Source organism: Geotrypetes seraphini, chromosome 8, assembly GCF_902459505.1.
Source record: "Geotrypetes seraphini chromosome 8, aGeoSer1.1, whole genome shotgun sequence".
Taxonomy (NCBI): Eukaryota; Metazoa; Chordata; class Amphibia; order Gymnophiona; family Dermophiidae; genus Geotrypetes; species Geotrypetes seraphini.
The window spans coordinates 186,204,560-186,226,944 of NC_047091.1; the positions used below are offsets into that span (position 1 = coordinate 186,204,560).

The following is a 22,385-nucleotide window of genomic DNA, read 5'->3' on the forward strand; positions in this document are numbered from 1 at the left end:
AAAACCGGCTTGGAGATTTCAGCCCGTAGCAAACTTATGCTCCGTGGCTCTAACGTGTGCGTGCCGGCTTCCCTTCTCTTCCCTCCAAAACCGGAAGTAATGTCCGGGGGGGGGGGAGGGGGCAGAAGGGAAGCCGGCACGCACATGTTGAGAGCCCTGAAGCAAGCGTTCGCTATGGGCTAAGGTGGGAGCCAGGTTAGTGAAGCATTTGCTCTTCTTGCTGCTGGGTCCTGCCTACTTTCTGTTTCCGCGAAGGCAGGACCCGGCAGCATTTCCCCCAATAGGTCGATCGCGATCTTGGGCCAATCAGCCTTCCTCTCCCCGACGGCAGAATTGACGTCGGGGAGAGGAATGCTGGTCGGCCGAAGCAGGGAGAGCTTGGGGCGGCGTCGGCTTTCGGGCCTGTTATTGGTGGCGGTTTGGGTCCTGGTTCCCGATGGCAGTGGCTTGGGGAAGGGCAGGGAGAAAGAAAGAAAAAGGGCAGGCAGGGAGACAGAAGGAAAGAAGAGAAACAGAAAAAAAGAAAGGGAGGCAGAGAGAAAGGAAGGAAAAGTTGGGGGAGGGAACGAGGTCTGGAGGAGAGGAAGCATACAGGCTAAAAGAAGGGAAGAAAGATTGGATGCACAGTCAGAAGAAGAAAGTGCAACCAGAGACTCATGAAATCACCAGACAAGGTAGGAAAAATGATTTTATTTTAAATTTAGTGATCAAAATGTGTCTGAATTTATATCTGCTGTCTATATTTTACACTAAGGTCCCCTTTTACTAAACCGCAATAGAGTTTTTTAGCGCAGGGAGCCTATGAGCGTTGAGAGCAGCGCTGGGCATTCAGTGCAGCTCCCTGCGCTCTAAAAACTGCTATCGTGGTTTAGTAAAAAGGGAGGGAGGTATATTTGTCTATTTTTGTATGGTTGTTACTGAGGTGATAGTGCCTAGAGTCATCTGCTTTGACCTCTTTGAAAAACCCTGGAATAGGAATGATAATTAACATTTTCTCTGCGTACAGTGTGCGTTGTGTTTTTTTTTAAATTTTATTGTTGGTAGATCATTTTGACTTGGTCATTTTAAAAGTAGCTCGCAAGCCCAAAAAGTGTGGGCACCCCTGTAGTAGCAGAATACTCAAGTGCTATTCTGCAAATATCCACGTAAGTAACCTAGGGGGGGGGGGGGTGGAGGGCATACCGAAGTGAAAAAGACTAGATATGGCATCTCAATGTTAGATGTGCTAATACCCAGTTACACTAGCAGGCAGCATCGGAATGCCTAACAATTCTTTATTCCTCCAATTTGGACAAATCCTCTCTTAACCTAACCATGTCTCCCCCACCAGTACAGTAGTGCAGGAAAAAAAACTAAGCTTGGTTATTTCTTTAGTCTTGTGCTTCTTTCTCCTGTACTAGATTATGTTTTAAGATTGACAATTTTAGTCCCAATCAGTTTGTTTATATTCATCAAAAAGGATGCAGGTTCTTGCTTTCTGATCTGAGTCATTTGGGCCCTTTTACCAAAGCGTAGCTAGCGTTCATGGTAAATGCTGCACATCTTATTTTATATCTATGGACTACTAAGTTTTTGTCTACTTTTGCCTGTCATTAGGGCAAAATATTTTCATTTTCTTTCAATACTAACAAATATTAAGTAGGAAATAATATGTTACAATATAAACAGATAAGGAAGCCTTTCACTTGTCTTCTATGAACATTGTTTTTAACAAAATACACTTTTAGTCCTTTACTATTCATATATATTATTGTCAAGCCCTTCTCCAAACTCCTAAGTTCATATGCACATCATGTTTCTCTTTTCTTGGATTTATCAGGAGTTTGTTATAATTATTACCCAGAGAACTCAGAGAAGATGGGTTCTTTAGATAAAGATGATAAAGAATTCCTATGAAATCTGAGAACGTGGACGCATTATAAAATAGAACTGTGAAGCTCCCTGTTCATTTTCTTTTCTTTCCCCTGGATATATTTATGGATATTGACATAAATATTAAGCAATGTACAATAAAAAAACTAAATTCATAGTGATCATAAGGAAAATGGATCCCTATGATTACAAAGTACAAATATACAATGCAAAAAATAAAACACCTAGCAGAACTTATTCTCATTCCTTACACTTCCACACATCCCCTCTGCTCTTCTCAAAATAACCTTTTCTGCCATCTCTCACACTCTTTCCTAAATCCACCTTTAGCTATCTTGGTCCAGAGCTCTACAACTCCCTTCTACCTCATCTCTTACTAAACTCATCTCTTCAGGGAGACCTTCAATTCCCCTATTCATTAGTCCTCTTCTCTTATTCTTCACCTCCCTCATTCTTTATAAGAACATGCCTTATTGGGTCAGACCAATAAATCTGGCCCAGTATCCCATCTTCACGGAGGCCAATCCAAGTCACAAGAACCTGGCAAAAACCTCAGATAGTAGCAGCATTCAATGCTACTGTCCCATGAAATTCATACATCCAACGGAACATGGTCCAGATCCATCTGGTCAGACCACTACACTTACACCTTCAACATCAACTGGACCAAAAACAAAAAACAAAAAAACCATAACAAAACTCAATAAAGTAACATACACCTCACACAAACACATCGAACCCTCCAAATTCTGGACTAAAATAGATGAAACAATTCAAGAAATCAACCACGAGGACTTCATCTCACAATGGGAAAGATTATGCATCAACACCCTTGATGAACTAGCCCCATTGCAAACCAAAACCAGAACCAGAAGAAGATCAGATCACTGGTTCAACTCTGAACTGCTACAACTCAAAAGACAATGTAGACGAATCGAACTCGGATCATACAAAATCCACCTGGAAAAAAAATCAACAAACAATACAAATCACAATTAAAGGACAAGAGAAAAGCACACTACACAATCTAATAGGTACTGAAACCCAAGACACCAAAAAACTATTCCAAATTCTAAAAAACCTGACACCAAACCTTACCTGACTATTAACAATACCACTCCCCCCTCAGCCACTCTATTAGCAGAACACTTCCAAAATAAAATTAAAAATGCAAGAACTACCCTCAATGACAACCCTACCCCTCTTATTGAACTCTCAATTCCCCCCATAGATAGAGATTCAACCGTAGCAGACAGAATATGGTCTCAATTCCCCAACATTCAATGGCCCAAATTCAACAAATACTACAAAAAATACAGCCATGCATCCTGTGACCTCAACAACTGTCCACCATATCTCCTAAAAACATCCAGCACAAAATTCTGTGCTTCTCTTCTAAAATGGATACAAATCACACTCATAAGCGCCCACTACCCAACTAACCTCAGCGAAATCATCATCACCCCGATCCTCAAAGACCCTAAAGGACCAATAGACCAAACATCCAACTACAGACCCATTGCCTCTATTCCACTCTTTGTCAAAATAATAGAAGGACTAGTTGCCAAATTCCTCACCAATTACCTAGAAAACCAAAACATACTCCATCCCACACAATCCGGCTTCAGAACCAACTTTAGCACAGAAACACTACTAGGATCTCTCTTAGACACAGCCAGACAACATCTTAGCACAGGAAAAAAATGATGCTCATACAACTAGACCTGACCGCTGCATTCGACCTGTTGGACCATAGCATCTTACTACAAATCCTAGATACAATAGATATCACAGATAAAGTATACTCGTGGTTTGAAGGATTCCTAACATCAAGAACCTATAGAGTTAAATCAGACAAAGAAAAATCTGAACCTTGGTCAAACCCCTGCGGAGTTCCCCAAGGATCCCCTCTATCTCCTACACTCTTCAACCTCTATACAGCCTCCCTCAGCTCCCACCTGGACAAACAAGGCATAATCTCATACAGCTATGCAGATGACATCACCATTCTCGTACCCTTCGATCAACCAAAACCCTCCATGACACACACAATACACCAAACACTAAAATCAGTAGTGATCTGGATGAAAGATCACAAGCTGAAATTGAACCCAGACAAAACTAAATTCATCCTCCTCGAAAACAACAAAATACTAACTATAACCAACATTGAAATCAATGCAATCAACTACTCCATACAACCCACTCTAAAATTACTAGGAATAACAATCGACAGATGCTGCACCATGCAACCGCAAATCAATAAAACAATACAAAAATCATTCTCAATCATGAGAAACTTAAGACAAGTGCGGAAATTCTTCGAAAAATCACAATTCCAGCTTATAGTACAGTCCCTAATACTAAGCCTACTAGACTACTGTAATATCCTCTACCTCCCCTGCCCTGCAACAATAACAAAGCAACTACAAACAATCCAAAACACAGCACTAAGACTCATCTACTCATTGAAGAAACATGACCACATTACAGAAGTATATCTCAAATTGGACTGGCTTCCAATCCCAGCAAGAATACAATTCAAATTCTACTGTCTACTATTTAAGATTTCATACGGAGATAGTCTAAGCTACCTGAACAACTGCCTCATCCACAACACTTCAACCAGACATAGGAAAACTCACACCCCATTCTCATACCCCCTAATTAAGGAGATCAAACGGAAAAAAACTATATGATATTCTACTAGCCACTCAAGCAGCCCAACTAGACAACCAAATCGCCAATCTACTGACGGCATCCCTCGACTACAAGACTTTTAGAAAAGAAATAAAGACCATACTCTTCAAGAAAGCCCTGAAAAAAGAAATAACACCGCAAGTTTCAAACACCACCTCTCACTAAAGCCAACTACCCCAAACAAATAACCATACTCATTTCTTACTCTCTTTTAAAATGTCCAAAATTATTTTCTTTTTTTCTTTTTTTAAGTTCTTGTTGTAATACTTCCTTGATAATTCTTTTGTAAACCGCCTTGAACTGCAAGGTAATGGCGGAATAGAAATCCCTAATGTAATGTCTGTCTCAACAGCAGATTATGGACTTTTCCTCCCCTGCCTGCTACATGTCTCTCTCGTTTTAAAATGTTTTCTGTATGTCAATCTTGTTTAACTTTTAATTTTTATTGTAAACCATTTAGATGCCACGTAATAAGTACAAATAAATGAACCACTGCCATCTGTGGGAATCCCTTACTTGGACTGGGTTCTGTTGAGGATGCATTCTTTCCAAACTCCATGAACCATACGATTGTGGAGCTTTTGGGAGTTCTTCTCCGATCTCTTTGGACTGTGCATGGTGACCATCCCTTCCTGAACAGTTAAATGGTTCATAACTATTGGAGTACTTCCACTGTCAACTGCAATAAAAAATTAGCACTGGATTAGATGATATTAATGTGACACTTTTTAACATCCATTTCTTTATAGTGAATCTGAAATACACAGCTTATATTTTGTATTAGAAGAGTCCTTAAACCATCTTGTGTACTCTTTGGCTATCCAAATTTTATATCAATGGTGATAAGATTGGATGTACCAGTTTGTAGTTAAGGAAAAATTATGTTCTTACCTGTTAATTTTCTTTCCCTTAGACGCAGCAGATGAATCCAGAGACCAATGGGATAGCTCACATCTACCAGCAGGCGGAGATAGAGAAACTGATTAACAGGTGGTCCTATTGGCTGGCACTCCTCCTGTTTATCTAGTATAGCTCCTTGCCCAAGCATCCGTAACCATCAATAGGCATAGCATGTAAAAAACTTCTTTCCCATAACAAATCTCAAAATGCAATAATACAGAAAACAACCTGCCATAATAACAAACTGCGAAAGTTGCAAAAGAAAAAACCGAGAGACAATATCCAGAAAGGGTGGGGCTCTGGATTCATCTGCTGCGTCTAAGGGAAAGAAAATTAACAGATAAGAACATAATTTTTCCTTCCCTAGCAACAGCAGCAGATGAATCCAGAGACCAATGGGATGTAGCAAAGCAATCCTCAATCTGGGTGGGAAGCAAACGCCGCCTCCGCAACAACCGAAGCACAAAATGCCCCTACCGCATGCGCCCCGACATCCAAGCAGAAATGCGGAGAGAAAGCACTCTCGGAAGACCAATTAGCCGCGAGACAAATCTCCTCCAAGGAAAAAAACCTCTGGGCCGAGTCCAAGAAGTAGCCATCGCTCCGGGGGAATGGTCATGAAGTTCTTTCGCCACCCGCTTCCCTGCCAGCAAGCAAGCATAAAGAATGTCCTCCTGGACCCATTGAGCGATGGAGGCTTCGGACGCCGCCATACGTTTGAGGCGTCCCTTGAAGAATACAAAAAGGAGATATAAACAACTAAAAGTCGTTAGAAACCGAGCTCGCGGAGAACGCTACATACGTATCAAAAAATGCAGTGAATAAAAGCACTGCTCCCAATTTCTCCTCCCAGGAAGAAGGAAGGAAAAGCGAGCATGACATAAAAGAAAGGATGACACCCCCCTAGAAAGAAATAGTGGTACCATCCGAACTGATATCCCATATTTCGGAAATCAGAAATAGGAATCCCCGTTGCACAAGGCCTGCAACATAGAAAACTGCAGAGCTGAAGCCATGGCCACAAGAAACCCCATGTTCAACGGCACAGCCCTTTAGAGTCCCAAAAGACAAGGATGAAATGAAGCCTTCAGTAAACTTAGAAGTACGTGAAGATTGTACTCCAAACTGGGCTTTCTAAGAGGCGCATGAATATACCGCACTCTGTTTAGGAACTGAACTACATGAAGCTGAGAAGTAAGCGAAGAGCAATATACCTAGCCCTTGTAACAAGCCAAGAATGGCACCAGAAGCTGAAGGGAATTGAACGCTAAGCCCTCAGCAATACACTTGTGCCAAAAAGGAACTCTGGAGTGGTTCAAACGTTAAGAAGCACCCAAGAAAGGAAAAACCTTCAAAAGGAAGCAGAAGCCACAGGAGAAGACGTCCGTAGCACCTGGATAAGAGAAGAAACAACCTGCTTCGCATAACCCTTACACGTCAGCCAAGATTTTTCAAAAAACTAGGTCGTAATACTAAAGTAGTACAAATATCCATGTTGATCGGACCCTAGGCGAGCAAAGCCGGAGATACCCGGAAAATTCTTAGTCCGGCTGTCGAAAGACTCATCAAATCCGCATAGTAAGGATGGCGCCGCCAATTCAGAGATTCTACAAATACTGTGCCCAGAAAGCAAGCTCGAGATGGCAAATTCAAGCCATCATCAGCCAGCGGAAAACACTGAAAAAGAGAAGGCAGAAGCGAGAAAGAAGCCATGCAGCTACCCCCTATAACTCCCACTCCCTGGGCCCGCCGAAGAAGCTAGGAAACTTAGAATTGAGAGACGAGACCATGAGGTCTAGGTCAAGGAGATCTCACGTTCATAAAAGGAGCTAGAACGCCTGAGCCACAAATCTCAATATCCAGAATGCAGAAGATTACACTATTACTAACATGCACACTTTCCAGAGCGTACACAGCGCTGTACACTGTAACATACAAGAAATGGGCCATGCTCAGATTCCGCCGAGAGAGTCTATCCAAACTCTTATCCTGATCCATAAAAGGATCTGCCAACAGAAGACGAAGATGAGAGTCCACCCATTGAAGCAGACCAACTTCACCTGCCAACTGAGTACAACACCTACTGCCCAAGCTGTAGAGAAATACCCCCATCCTAATACTGACCAAAAGGACCCTCAGCGGCAATCCGGAAGAATGATTTGAAGCTCCAGAAAGGTAGCCTGACCCTGCTCAAGAGTAGAAGAATGAACAAGTACTGAGTCGCCTCTGAAGACCAGAATCCTGGAGCTGAGGATGGAAGCCACCGAGCCCCCCAACCCGACAGCCCGGGATGGTCGGTGGTCATGAGCTAGTCCAGCAAAGACCGAGGCATGCCTTGAAAAGAGAAATCGCACTGAGCCACCAAATCATACAGAGTGATGCAGGAGGAGCATACCAAATAATTGGAGCCCTGAGATACCGGGAACCACCAGAACAAAAGCGACTGCTGTAGCGTAAGAAGGGGAAAGCAAGCCAAAGTTTCCAGTGGAGTCAGCAATATGGATCCCAGAAACTGTACAGAATCCCATACTCTTGGTCATGGTAAGCGAAGAAGAATACCAATCTGAGACCGAGACCCCACGCCCCCGTCTCCGGAAAGAAACACATGTCTCTCCTATATGAATAAAAACATTACCTCATTATACCTATAAATAGTACAGGAGAAAAGAGCGCTGTGCAAATTCGAAGATGCACATGTAAAGAACTGAGGAAAAGATACCACCCTTTTCGTGTCAGTCAAATGGCCCAACTGGAAGTCATCCGAATCAAGCAGGCAGTCAAGAAGAAATTAGATGAATTGCCTGGTAGCGCCAAAACGGTACCACCGCCCACATCACCTAAAACGTTCGTGAAGCCTTGGGTAGACGAAATGGCATGTGCCAAAACCGAAAGCGCTGCTCCAAGAGAGGCAAGCAAACCAAGTGCCGATTCGGAGTCCATAGAGAAAATGTAAATATACTCCCAGGTTGTCTGCAGAAATGTGTAACCCCGAGAAACTAATTCAGCAGAATGGGATCCAGCCTTCCCAATGCCCCCGTCTCGGGCACCATGCAGTAAGTGGAACAACGTCCCTTAGTTCCCGAAGAACTACAAGAACTGTCCTGAGGACCAGTAACACTGAAAAGGGAAACACAAAACATGGAGACTCCAAGAACGAACTGGAAAACCTGAGGAGAATGCAAAGATGCAAGCATCCTGAAAAATCTTCACAGCCCTCTGACCTGACATTATAGTGTCTTCTCCCTCATGAGAAAGCCTGAAGAGTCATTGGAAGAAGTCAAGATCCCCTCAGAATGAAGTGCAGAAGGTCAGGGAATGGCAGAATGAGACTGTAGGATCTGCAAGAAGATTCTCCTAGGAAAAATCAAGGTTCACAATGTAAAGAGGAATATACTGGAACCATGAAAACAGTACTAACCCCATGCAACATGAGCGAAATACGTATGTCCTTTAAAGTGAATACGTACTAGACTCAATCAAGATGCTGCATCTACCGTCCCGTGGAAAACAACAGCATCCTTACAGGTATCAGACAAAGCTCACATCGTTAATGAGAGCTTCAGGGATGAGGCTAACAGCCACATAGTGCGTGATCTTCCGCGGGTTTGATAGAATAGGTAACTGGCTCCTGGTTAAAAGGAGCTGTACAGCCCTTTCTGTCTGGTCGGGGGGCCCGTCTAGCATGTGCCATGAGAAAATGGTGACAGGAGAAACCAGTGTGATAAGCATGGAAATCTGAAGTCCAGGCCCCCTCAGAAATAGAGAAAGAGAGCCCTGGCCGCAGGAATATGCGCAGTGTCATTATGCCCATAGAGACAGCCCAAACTTGGAAACTGCTTGTACTACCTTTAGGCATAAATATCCTGTGCCACTACTAGACACATGCAGCTCAGCACAGAGGTCCAAATAAGGACAGTTACCAATAGACAAAGGCTCAATCTGCAGGGACCCCAAGAGAGACAATGAGATACCTGTGTGAAATACAGGGCACTATCTTACTGCTGATCTCACTGTGCCGTGAGTTGCTGTATGTCGCCCCAGTCTGGAGACAAACCGAGACTGGGTGACCTAGCACAGGTCAGAGTCTCTCTGGTAAACCCCTTGAGTGCTAACCCCAGAGTCCGATTAAACAAGCAGCTTCCTTCAAGGGAGTACCGCAGGAACACAGACATAGACATATAAAGCTGCCCAAGCTTGTCCCAAAGCTGGTGAAACACATACAACTTGTCTGAACCGGAAAGAAGAGAAGCCCCGGCATACCCTGACCAAAGTCAGCTGGAAACAAACTACCGGAACGCTACAGCTCTCCCGCCATCGCCGGAGACCCATGCGCACGCCTGATTCTCGCTGCATCAACGCTCCTAGAAACATGGTCGGATTTGAGCCCCGCAAAATTTACCCTGCCGCGGCTTGCATAGAAAGAAAATCAGACTCGGGGAATAACCAGAACGGCCCACAGCGCCGGAAAAATTGGAGCACATAGAGGTAAGTAAGGAGGATGTCCTCAAACAGATAGACAGGTTAAAATGCGGTAAATCACCGGGCCCGGACGGGATCCACCCAAGGGTTCTGAAGGAACTAAGACAAGAAATAGCGGGCACAATCCAGCATGTTTGCAACCTATCCTTGAAAACTGGTGAGGTACCAGAGGACTGGAAATTGGCGAATGTCACACCTATCTTCAAGAAGGGATCAAGGGGTGACCCCGGGAACTACAGGCCGGTGAGCCTGACTTCAATTATAGGGAAGATGGTGGAAGCTATGATCAAGGACGGCATTTGCGAGCACATCGAGAGGAATGGCCTACTGAGAACAAGCCAGCACGGATTCTGTAAGGGAAGGTCGTGCCTAACGAACCTTCTGTATTTCTTTGAGGGAATAAGCAGTCGGGTGGACAATGGGGAACCCATAGTCATCATTTACCTCGATTTTCAAAAGGCTTTCGACAAGGTGCCACATGAAAGGCTGCTTAGGAAGCTGTGGAACCACAGGGTGGGAGGGGATGTGCACAGATGGATCAAGCACTGGTTGTCGGGTAGACTGCAGAGGGTCGGAGTGAACGGCCAATATTCTGACTGGCGGGGAGTCACAAGCGGTGTGCCACAGGGATCGGTGCTGGAGCCGTTACTCTTCAACATATTTATCAATGACCTGGAAAAGGAGGCAAAGTGCGAGGTTATAAAATTTGCAGACGATACCAAACTGTGCGGCAGAGTTAGGTCCAGGGAGGAGTGTGAGGACCTGCAAAGGGACCTACACAAGCTGGAAGACTGGGCAAACAAATGGCAAATGCGCTTTAACGTGGAAAAATGCAAGGTCATGCATATAGGGAAAAAGAACCCGTTGTTCAACTACAAATTGGGGGGGGCATTGTTGGGAGACAGCAGATTTGAGAGAGACTTGGGTGTGCTGGTGGATGCATCACTGAAGCCATCTGCACAGTGCGCAGCAGCCTCGAAAAAAGCCAACAGGATGCTGGGCATCATAAAGAGGGGCATAACAACCCGGACGCGGGAAGTCATCATGCCATTGTATTGAGCGATGGTGCGTCCACATCTGGAATACTGCGTTAAGTATTGGTCGCCGCACCTCAAGAAGGACATGGCGGTACTTGAGAGAGTCCAAAGGAGAGCAACGAAGCTGGTAAAAGGGCTGGAACACTGCCCATATGCCGAGAGGTTGGATAGGCTGGGGTTCTTCTCTCTGGAAAAAAGGAGGCTCAGGGGAGATATGATAGAGACCTTCAAGATCATGAGGGGCATAGAGAGGGTGGATAGGGACAGATTCTTCAGACTGAAGGGGACAACAAGTACGAGGGGGCATTCGGAGAAACTGAAGGGAGATAGGTTCAAAACAAATGCAAGGAAGTTTTTTTTCACCCAAAGGGTCGTGGACACTTGGAATGCGCTACCGGAGGAAGTGATCAGGCAGAGTACGGTACAGGGATTCAAACAGGGATTGGACGGATTCCTGAGGGATAAAGGGATCGTGGGATACTGAGGGAGGAGCTGGGATGTAACACAAGTATAGAAAGCTAACCAGGTAATAAGTATAGAAACCCAACAGGTCGTGCATGTGCAAGACTGGAGGGTTAGGACTTCGATGGGAAGATAGGACTTCAATGAGAAACCAAGGTGGCAAGGGAGCCCCTTCTGGTGATTCAGACAGGTCGTGACCTGTTTGGGCCACCGCGGGAGCGGACTGCCGGGCAGGATGGACCTATGGTCTGACCCGGCGGAGGCACTGCTTATGTTCTTATGTTCTTATTAAAGAAATGACAATTTTGCATGAGGTAAAACTCTTTATGGTTTATAATTCTTTTCTTTTGGCTAAGTCTTAATAATAATATTGTCATTTATAGCTAAAGAGACATATGATCAAGAAACTGTTTAATTTACTTTTGTGATTATCATAAACATACCGAGGGCCTCAAACTAGTGCCTGGCGGGCCGCATGTGGCCCCCGGGCTGCAAGTTTGAGACCACTGATGTAAACCCTTTGTGGATTGGTTTAAGTTATTTGGATGCTTATTAAACTACAAACTGGTATATCCGATTTGCTCTTCCACAACTGTTTTGTTGTTTTGCTGCTTCATTTCCTTTGTGGAACCTTTTGGTGCTATTTGGATTCTGTTGTTTTGATTGCTTTTGGCTAACAGACTCCATGACAGCACTCATTTGCACTCTGTACATGGATATTAATAAACAACTAAAAAATTGTAATTAGTACAGCAATATAGTACTTGGAAATGAAATAAATATGCAGGTAAAAGTATATGGGGAACAGCTGGAATTCTTCAAAATGCAGAGTGGTTTGTTCAAATAACTCGGGATGTTAATTTGGATGAGAATAAATGGAAGAATAAAGAGGAGTGTCAATCTTTCAGAAGTAGCCACATGCTTGCTAAAATAAACGGTGTAAGTAAGAGAGAACGGAAAGTTCGTAATCCCCATTTGTCTACTGGTGCCTTTTAAGAGTCAAAGTGAGGGCTGATTCAGGGAGCTAGCACAGACAGAAGCGCTCAGTCAGGATGATGTCTACGTTCAACTTTCTGGGTGCCCAAAGCAGAAAAGGGTTTTGCGTAGAATAAAAAACCTTGTGTTAAAGACACCAACGCACAGCATATTCTACCCTGAAACTTTAAAAATATCTTAACCAAAGATTTCCCTAAGCAAATTTTTTTTGTGTATAGAATCGTGACTGAGACGAGCTACGAATCACAACTGATCACTAATATGATTTATATAAGAGAAGGTATCAGTAAATAATGCTGCTTTCCCAGATCTGAGCCGTTAATCGGCTTCACTGTCACTGAAAATTCATATCATGTCGCTCTTCCGTTACAAGAGCCCAATTGCATGAATTTTTGATACGAACGTTAGATGCAATAAATCCCTGAAGAAGAATCCAAAACAGGGACCTCATTGGATGCATCAGCAATTTCACAGAAAATCAACTTACCTCCTCTTATATAAATCATATTAGTGATCAATTGTGATTCATAGCTCCTCTCAGTCACAATTCTATACACAAAAGAAATTTGCTTGGGGAGTTGTTTTGGTTGCAGTATTTGAAGAGTTTCTTCTTCTCTATTTCCAGATATTGTTTGGATTATTTGAAGGATACTTTAAGGCAGCCACAATACAGGAAGCTGAACACTATGGCCCTGATTCTACAAAATGCGTCCCGATTTTAGGCAGCTGTAGGTGTCCTACAGCTGTCTAATCAGCCAATCGGGATGCACGTTTTAAAAAAAATGCTCCCCAGGCAGGCCGCCTATATTGAAGGCGCCTCCGGGAGCCTAGGGAGGCCTGCAAGACGCCTAAGCTCGTCTAAGGGCTTTAGGCGGGCCTTAGGCAAACCTAGGCGGCCCTACGCGTCATCCTAGTAGAGGAAGAGACGCTTACAATGTAGGCCAACAAAATGCTGGTCTACATTGTAAGTAGACGCGGTCGCTATACTTATTGTGGCAAGGGATCTCTCTGCCACTATAAGTATAGCGGGCCGCGGCCGCCTGTCCAATTGCTGGCAGGAGGGTGCCCAAACCCTCCTGCCAGAAGATGCCTCCCACACACTCTAGGCGCCTGGGCCAATCAGGCCTTAGACTTAGTGGGGATGGGCGGACCCGCTATGCCTAAGGCCTGATTGGTCCAGGCTTCTAGAGCCTGGGCCAATCAGGCCTTAGGCTTCGGAAGGATGGGCCGGGAAGGGGCGGGCCCGCCTCATTTCAACGAGACGGGCCTGCCGGCTGGACGTGCAAGTCCCGTCTGGCCAACAAGGAAAGGTTAGTTTGGTGGGGAGGAGGTTTGAGGGCTGTTAGCGCGGGAGTGGGGGGGATGGGGAGGGGGTGCGTCTTCCGGCAGGAGGGATTGGGCACCCTCCTGCCAGCGATCGGTAGTGTTGGGGGGGAGGGGGGCGGTCGGCAGTGTCGGGGGGGGGGGCATCTTCTGGCAGGAGGGTTTGGGCACCCTCCTGCCAGCAATTGGACAGGCGGCCGCGGCCCGCTATACTTATAGCGGCAGAGAGATCCCTTGCTGCGATAAGTGTAGTGGGCCGTGTCTAATCTAACCCGATTCTCTAACCAGCGTCTGTACCATGGACGCCGGTTACAGAATCGGGGTTTAGTGTAGGCCCGATTCTGAATAGGACACCTCTCCCGGGCGTCCTATACAGAATCAGGGCCTATGTGTGAGGTGGCATAGAAGGGTTGGCTTGTTTTCTGAAGGAAAAGGCTAACAACCTCCTGGGCCCCTCTTGGAGTCCCTGATTTACCACTCCAAAAAGGTCCTTGATGTCCTCATCTCATAGAGATGTCCTCTCATTTCCAACCCCCCCCCCAATACTACCCAAAAATTTCAAGTGGTTTCGTGGACTCCCCAACCCCAAAAATAAATTGTTAGTACTCTCCAGACTACCAAATAGGGATGCACTGTGTGGGATTAGGCCCCACAAGTTTGCAAGCCATTGATAAAGAGGCAGGAGTGGGCATGGTTCCTGTCTCTCTTTAAAGGGGAGGGGGCCTTGGGGGTCGTCTAGACTACTAGGCATATTTTTGGAGTGTCAGCGGGTATTGGGGAATGAGGGTCCCAGTGACTATACAGTACTACCAGAGAGCTTTTAGGTAGTGCTAGAGGGGATGGGGGATCAGGGCTTTTTTTTTCTTTTACAGAGAAGAAAGGATGGAGGCAACCCCTCAGACAACAGCTTTATTAAAAAATGTCTTCCTTCCTGTCAAGTTTATCAGCTGGTTATTGTTCATGCACTAACAGGAAGGGAGACAATTTTGCACTATTCTGCAGCAAAAGCCGCATACTATTGTTGTTTATCTGACAATGTGTACTTTTTAAAGCAGTGGTTATTTGCATACCAGGAGCAAAAATTGTGTGTGTGTGTTTGTGTTAGAATCTGTGCACTATGATGTCTGCAAACAGCTTTAATGCAAGTTTTCTGCATCGGCCCCTTGAAACTGAAATTACGGGAGCAAATATTATGATTAGCTCATTGAGCATTAGAAGGCTATCATATTCAGCAGAAAGGAAACATCCTCCAGTATCTTAAGAATAATTCTCACCTGGTACTCTTATCTGTCTCGATTTGAACATGAAAAGCTGACGTTCCAGGACTGATTTTATAAAAATGTATTAAACAATCTTATAACTTATTCCATTGGGTCCTTTTCAAAGCACTCCCCTCCCTACGTATACTGAACACTTTTCCCAATGCCGTTTCCACTTCTGGAAACAGTCCTTAAATGCATCTTCAGGAATCTCCAAAAGTTGCTGCATCAAATCTTGCTTTATGTTTTCAATGGTGTCAAATTGCTTTCTTTTCAGCATGGATTTAAGTTTAAGAAAAAGTCAGCAGGGGCCAAGTCAGAAGAGTAAGGTGGCTGGGGAAGAACTATCATAGTATTTTTTGCACAAAATTCATGAATTTTGATGGCAGTGTGAGCGGGCGCATTGTTGTAATGCAGGAACGACTGCTTCCCCCAAAGTTTGGGCCGCTTCCTCCCGATTCTCACATGGAAGCGTTTCAACACTTTCAGATAGTAATTTTGGTTGACAGTTTGTCCTTGTGGCAGAAATTCATAGTGAACAATGCCGCAACTCTTATCACTACTTTGATATTCGACTGAATTTGTCAAGTTTTCAGTCTTGGTGAAGTTTTGGTTCTCCATTGAGACGATTGAGCTTTGGTTTCTACGTCATAACCATAGACCCACATCTCAACATCTCATCACCAGTTATCACTTTATCAAGAAATGTTTTGTCTTCATTTAACTGTTCAAGGAAGATTCTGACAGATCATGATGTGGTTGTTGTTCTTGTCGTCAGTCATCAACTGTGGAACATTAACTTTGCAGCAATACGAGACATCCACAACTTCTCTTATAATGTTGTGGCATGAACCAATGGAGATGTTGCATTCCTCTGCCAATTCTCTAACTGTTAATCATCGAATAGAACACACAAGAACCCTCACTTGATCAACATGATCATCATCAGTTGACACTGATGGTCTTCCAGTTTGCGAATCGTCTTCCACTGATTCACGACCACTCTTGAAGCATAAATACCAAAACACCTTCCATGACTCATGACATGTTCCCCATAAGCCATTTTCAACATTTCATAAGTTTCTGTAGGGTCTTACCCAATTTAAAACAGAACTTCATGCTGTAGCACTGCTCATTGAGGTCGCACATGAAGAAAAATAGCTGATCACGAAAACACACTTTTACAAAAACTGCTGTAGCTTGGAAACAAAAACAGATATCAACAAATGGAAAAGAAGAAGGTTGTTCGTGAGGTTTCAAGCTACTCAATGCTACCTGGCGCTTCTCAAAACAAATTGCTGTTGGCGTGCAATTCAAACTGTCCAGGAACTTTGTGAATAGACCTCATATATGGCCCCCAATGATGAACATTACACTGTTACAATTTGAAGAGACTATCAAAGATAATGAGAGAGAATTAGAAATCTACCTGAATTCTTAGTAAGGCAGATCCAACTCATTAAAGCTCAAAATCAAAGGATTCCTAGCAGATTAACTTTATTTAATTAAAAGATTTCTTACCTGCTTACACTTAAGCGGCATACAAAGTGCAATCATGATATTAAGACATACTGTACATACAACAACATACAAGAGTGTAAGTCTCCATAAAAATTGTCTTCATGCACTGTAATACCTCCACATACAATAATGTTAACGTCTCCATAAAGTATTAATATTCATTCATTTAAACACCTCTACAAATAAATTAGTTTTCAATACTTTCTTGAACTTTTGTAAATCCGATAGTGCTTCCAATAGTTCTGCCAATTTGTTCTATAATGACACCCCTGCAATTGAGATTGCAGATACCCTTGTGTTTTCATAGTATACTCATGAAAACGCTTTTAGTGACAATTGTATTGCCCCTTCCGATCTTAGAGATCTAGAAGGCAGAGTGTCATTACTTGTGTTAGATACCAGGGAACGTTATATGTCAGTCACTTACAGGGAATCAATTCAGAAGAAGAGAGAAAAAACTGGGAGGATAATCCAAAGGTATTATGGACAAGGAGATAGAATTGGCAATTTTGTGGCCAAAGCTGCTAGGAAAAAAGTATTGAGCATTTTCAAATAAAAGGTCTGAAACAAGGAAGGCAAATATCTTAATGAACTGACAAATGGAAAACCTATGACGTTCCAATTTTCAGAAATCTATAACCTTAACAGTGATAGAAATAGAAAAATGAAGGCAGATAAAGGCCATCTTGCGTATCCACTCTGCCCATTCAGTCCATTTTCTACACCCTTAGAGATCCTATATACTTGGCCCAAGTTTTCTTGAATTCAGATCCAGTCTTCATCTCCACCACTTCCATAGGAGAGCTATTCCACAAATTCATCTCCCTTTCCATGAAGAATTATTTCCTCATCTTATTTTTGAGTCTATCACCTTCATTCTATGCCCCTCATTCCAGCTTCCTTTCAACTGAAAAAGATGGGGGGGGGGGGGGTTATATTCAAGTGCCCTGCCTTGCACCCAGCCCTCCTTTCCTCCCTACTTCCAACACCACCCCCAATGCCCACTACAGGCCTGCCTGAAGCCCTGATTGTCCAGTGGTGAGCAGGGAAAGATGTGATCCTTCCCACATCCTGTCCCAGCTGACTTTAAACTATCTTGCCTCCCTGACCCCTGCAGACCGATGGTCTAGCCCAGGGGTAGGCAATTTTGGTCCTTGAGAGCCACAGGCAGGACAGGTTTTCAGGATATCCACAATAAATATGCATGAGATAGATTTGCATCTCAAAGAGGCAGTGCATGAGAATCCATCTCATACATATTCATTGTGGATATCTGGAAAACCTGACCTGCCTGTGGCTCTCGAGGACCGAAATTGCCTACCCCTAGTCTAGCCTATGTCATTGGATCACCTCTAGAACCTTCCAGTCTTCCAGTACTATGCTGGATTTTAAAAATAAATTACTAATTACTAACAACAGCTTTGCAAGTTAATTTCTTCCAAGTATACATATTGAGATCTTTAAGTCTGTCCTCATATGCTTAATAATAAAGACCACTGACCATTTTAGTTGCTGCCCTCTAGACCAATTTCACCCTCTTTATATTTTTTAGAAGGTGCAGTCTCCATAATTGTACACAATGCTCTGAATGTGGCTTCACCAAAAACTTATACGGAGGCATTATCACCTCCTTTTCCCTAATGGTCATCCTCCTAGATTTTGTTGTTGCCTTTTCTACCTGTTTGGCTACCTATAAGTCAGTGATCTCAAAGTTCCTCCTTGAGGGCCACAATCCAGTTGGGTTTTCAGGATTTCCCCAATGAATATGCATTGAAAGCAGTGCATGCACATAGATCTCGTGCATATTCATTGGGGAAATCCTGAAAACCCGACTGGATTAGCGCCCCCAAGGAGGGACTTTGAGACCCCTGCTATAGGTCATCATTTACAATTACACATAAGTCCTGTTCTTCTTTTATGGACAAAGCACTTCACCATTCCCTCAGTTTTTTTTGCAACTCAAATGCATGACCCTTAGCTTCCAAATTCTGGAATATTCTTCAAGCCTTGCTAAGTCCCTCCTCATGTTATTCACACCATCAGATTTTGGTATCACCTTACCAGACGCCCTTCGGCAATATCGCTTATAAAAATGTTAGAAATGCTCAGAAAGGCAAAGCAAAAAAGAACTGAGAACTGCAGTGAAGATATGAAGCAAAGAGCCAAAACCAAACTGCAGAAAAATGTACAAGGTGCAGGAATTTATTCAATAAAAGTCATTAAAACATATATAACATACATAAACCAAATGTATCCAAAAACTGGTCCTTGTTCTTGTGTGTACTGGACCCGACACGTGTTTTGAAAAACACTTCTTTTCCTCAGGGGTTCCAGAGTACGTAGAGTTTCATAAAACCAAATTGGATGAAAATAAACCAAATCTCAAATGGAACAATCGTGAAAAATTCCTTTCTAAGAAACACTGAGTGCTGGAAGACTCAGCCCAAAAACTGAACCTTGTTGCACACCACTGACAACATCCGGTTTCCTCAGAATGTGCTCCATTCAACCAGTTCTGAACCCAGTTAGTCACTTTAGGGCCCATACCAAGGGCACTCAGTTTATTTTTAAGTCATCTATGTGGAACCATGTCAAAGGCATTGTTAAAATCTAAGTATATCGTACTCAGCTTGATCCAACTCTCTTATCACCCAGTGAAAGAAATTAATCAGGTTTGTCTGAAGACACAGTGAATCTTCTCACATTTCAGAGGTTTGCAGCTTCCTTTTTTAATGCTGGAGATGCAGAAAGCTATTGGCAGTCTGCCCTTTGGAAAGAGTTCATGCCCAGATGGATATCATCTGGACTTTTAATTTATTTATGTATTGGGATTTATTAATCGTCTTTATGAAGAGATTTACCCAAGGCAGTGAGAAGAGATTTTTATGAGACATGTATGACTGAATCTGTTTCATTATTTCAGGAAGTCTTATTTGCTACTACAATCCTTATTCACATAAGATGACATCTTACAGTGGCAGTTGGAGAATCCGACCTACTTTATAAAGATCAGTCAGGGTTGATCATGGGACAAATTCTCAGTCAATACCGTCTGTGTACTTTCCAAAATCCGACCTGTAGCCTAGCGTTAATGCTTTTATTGGATACTAGTGTTTAAGCCCGTTAGATTAACGGGTGCTAGATGACCGCCTCTCCTGCTTTTGAACCTGGGCAGAGGCAGAGCCGGGGCGGGAGGGAGTGACGGTGGGAGAGCAATTTCAAAGCCTCGGAAGCGGCGGCTCCTTGACCAATCCGTGCTTACAACGTCCCCACACTCGCGGTCTGGCTGGCTCCCCCACCAAAGCCCTTCGCAGTGGCAGCTCCTCCCGCATCCGTCCCCGCATCCCAAGCCTCTCCGAAGGCCGGCTCCCATGAAAATGGTACCCTTCTGTCCAAAGCCGCGGCGGCAGCCTCCCTCAAAACACATTTCAAATCTGACATATTGTAATCACAAAACAGAAAATAAAATTATTTTTCTTACCTTTTGTTGTCTGGTCATTATTCATACCATGTAGGGGTCCCAGGCTATGGTTGGCTTTTGATAACTCGCTTGCCAGGGCCCCTTCTTTCTTCTTCCCTCCCTCCATCCCTGCAGCTGAAGACAGGCACCTCCCTCCAGTGGTCTGAGACAGGAGGGAGCAGTTAGGAGAGGGTCTGAGGGCAAAGAGGGGCTCAACAGCGCCCAACCACCTTTCCTTCCCTCCCTCCATCAGGTGCAGTGAATCCACCAATGTTAAAAGGAGCCGCGTTGAAATCAGAGGCCTGCCACTGCCGTAGCACGTTCCCCTCTGCCTTGGTCCCGCCCCTTCTCTGACATATGGGACCGCGGCAGAGGGAACGTGTTACGGTGGCGGCAGGGCTCCAATTTCAAAGCAGCTCCTTTTAACATAGGCGGAGCTGAACTGTACCTGATGAAGGAAGGGAAGGAACGGTGGGGCAAATTTCGGCAACGGCAGGAATTGTTTGGCGGGCCAAGCACCGGTTTCTTTAGGCAGCCCCGGTTGTTTACTTGGATTCAATGTGAGCCGGGTGAGGAAGGCTGCCGCAGCCTCGCCGCTAGGTAGGGGGACAACAATGGCACTTATGCTCAAGCCCCCGCCGCAGCTCCTCTCTCGATCCTGGTGCGGTTCGAGAGAGGAGTCGTGGCGGCGGCTTCAGCATAAGCACGATTGTTGTCCCCCTACCTAGCGGCGAGGCTGCGGCGGCCTTCCTCACCCAGCTCTCACGGCTGGCGTCCGGCGAACCCTAATGCTGACATTGAATCCAAGTAAAAAACCGGGGCTGCCTAAAGAAACATGGTAATCATATTCTGTTCTGAAAGCCCCCGCCGCAGCTCGTAGGCGGTTGAGGGGGGAAGGTTGTGGTCGGAGTTGCTAGGCTGCAGCGGATGTGTGAGTTGCGAGTGCGGGGCCTGTAGCGGTGCGAGGTGGAGAGCAGGCTGTGGTGACGTAGTAGGCGTGCATGCGCACTCGTGTTTCCGCGACGGGATCAGGGAACACGATTTTTTTAGTGCGCATGCGCGTCCTACCATTTTATTATATTAGATGAACAAGGCATTTCATAGACTACAATGATCTTTTATTCCGCACTGCTAGAAAAATGTGCATTCCCTAGTGGGAATATAAAATGATTACTCTGAACCTGGCTTTTTACATTCTCAGTGGTATAAGGCGGGGGGGGGGGGGCCCTCTTTTCCCTCTGCTAACTGACAATGCTACAGAACTAGTGGTACAGGTTTGACTTACAGTCTGAATGAAGATCAAGGGGATCAGGGTTGATGGGTGCTTCTATTAAAATAATAACTTTTGGAAGATTCTATTTTTTTTTTAAATACAGTTATCAGTCTATCCTTTCCTTTCCTTTGATGCTGATGCTTGCTGTATTAGATAATGGCATAATATCTGGCTATCAAGTAATTTTTCTGGGCAATTCACTTGACCCTTCATTGTTCCAGGTACAAAAAATGTGTTAGATTGTGAGCGCAATAGGAATAGAGAAAGTAGATGCATAAAATGTGTGCAACGCTACATTATGTCTGGAAGAGCCATAGAAATGATCAGCAGTACATTAAATTACATTGAATATTTATATATTGCATATACCCTGACATAGTTTTTTTAGGATTTACAAAGAAGTGGAGTCTTAAATTCTACAGTCCAATCAGTTAGATTTCAACACAGATTTAGAAAAAAGATACGCTTTCAAAGCCTTCCTATAGATCTAAAAGATGTAATAGGACTCTGTAAATCTTTCCAAATATTTGCTGCTTGATAAGTAAGAGTTGAAGTGAAAATCCAATATATTTCTTCCCTCTTAAATTCAGGAACTAAAAAGGGAATTTACTCTGAAACAAAATGAACCAGAGCTTCTCCAGGAAGAATTTTAAATAGAAAACAATAAAACTTAGCAGATCCTAGACTTGATTGGCAGCCAATAAAGCCTAAATAGATGAGGAGAAATTCTAATTTCTTTAAAGAAAAAACTAAGGTTCCCTTTTATCAAGCTGCGTTAGGGTTTTTATCGCCAGCCGCTGCAGTAAAACTCTCTCAACTCTCCAACGCTCATAGGAATTCGATTGGCAATAAAAAAAAAACCCTAATGAAGCTCGATAAAAGGGGGCCTAAATAAATTGCCATATTATATAATGTTAACAATTTACGTAACATAGACTTAAACCTATAAGAGATAAAAATAGTGCTGAGTTGAAAATAGTAGTCAGGAAAACTTTCTTTTTTCTCCCCCTATTTTTACTATTTTTTGTCTGATAACCAAGGCCTCGAGTGAAAATCTGTAGCAAACTCCCCCTACTGTGCTCTTTTTTAAACCTATGCAGCAC

At 43.9% G+C, this 22,385-nt stretch overlaps 1 protein-coding gene across 1 annotated transcript in view; it reads right to left on the bottom strand.

The window, feature by feature from the left end:
* Positions 1-22,385, bottom strand: part of MED13L (mediator complex subunit 13L) — an 802,147-nt gene that overhangs the window by 104,734 nt on the left and 675,028 nt on the right. The window contains exon 8 of the mRNA XM_033955209.1: positions 5,089-5,251. Coding sequence (XP_033811100.1) covers positions 5,089-5,251 — 163 coding nt within the window. The remainder of the gene's footprint in view (positions 1-5,088; positions 5,252-22,385) is intronic.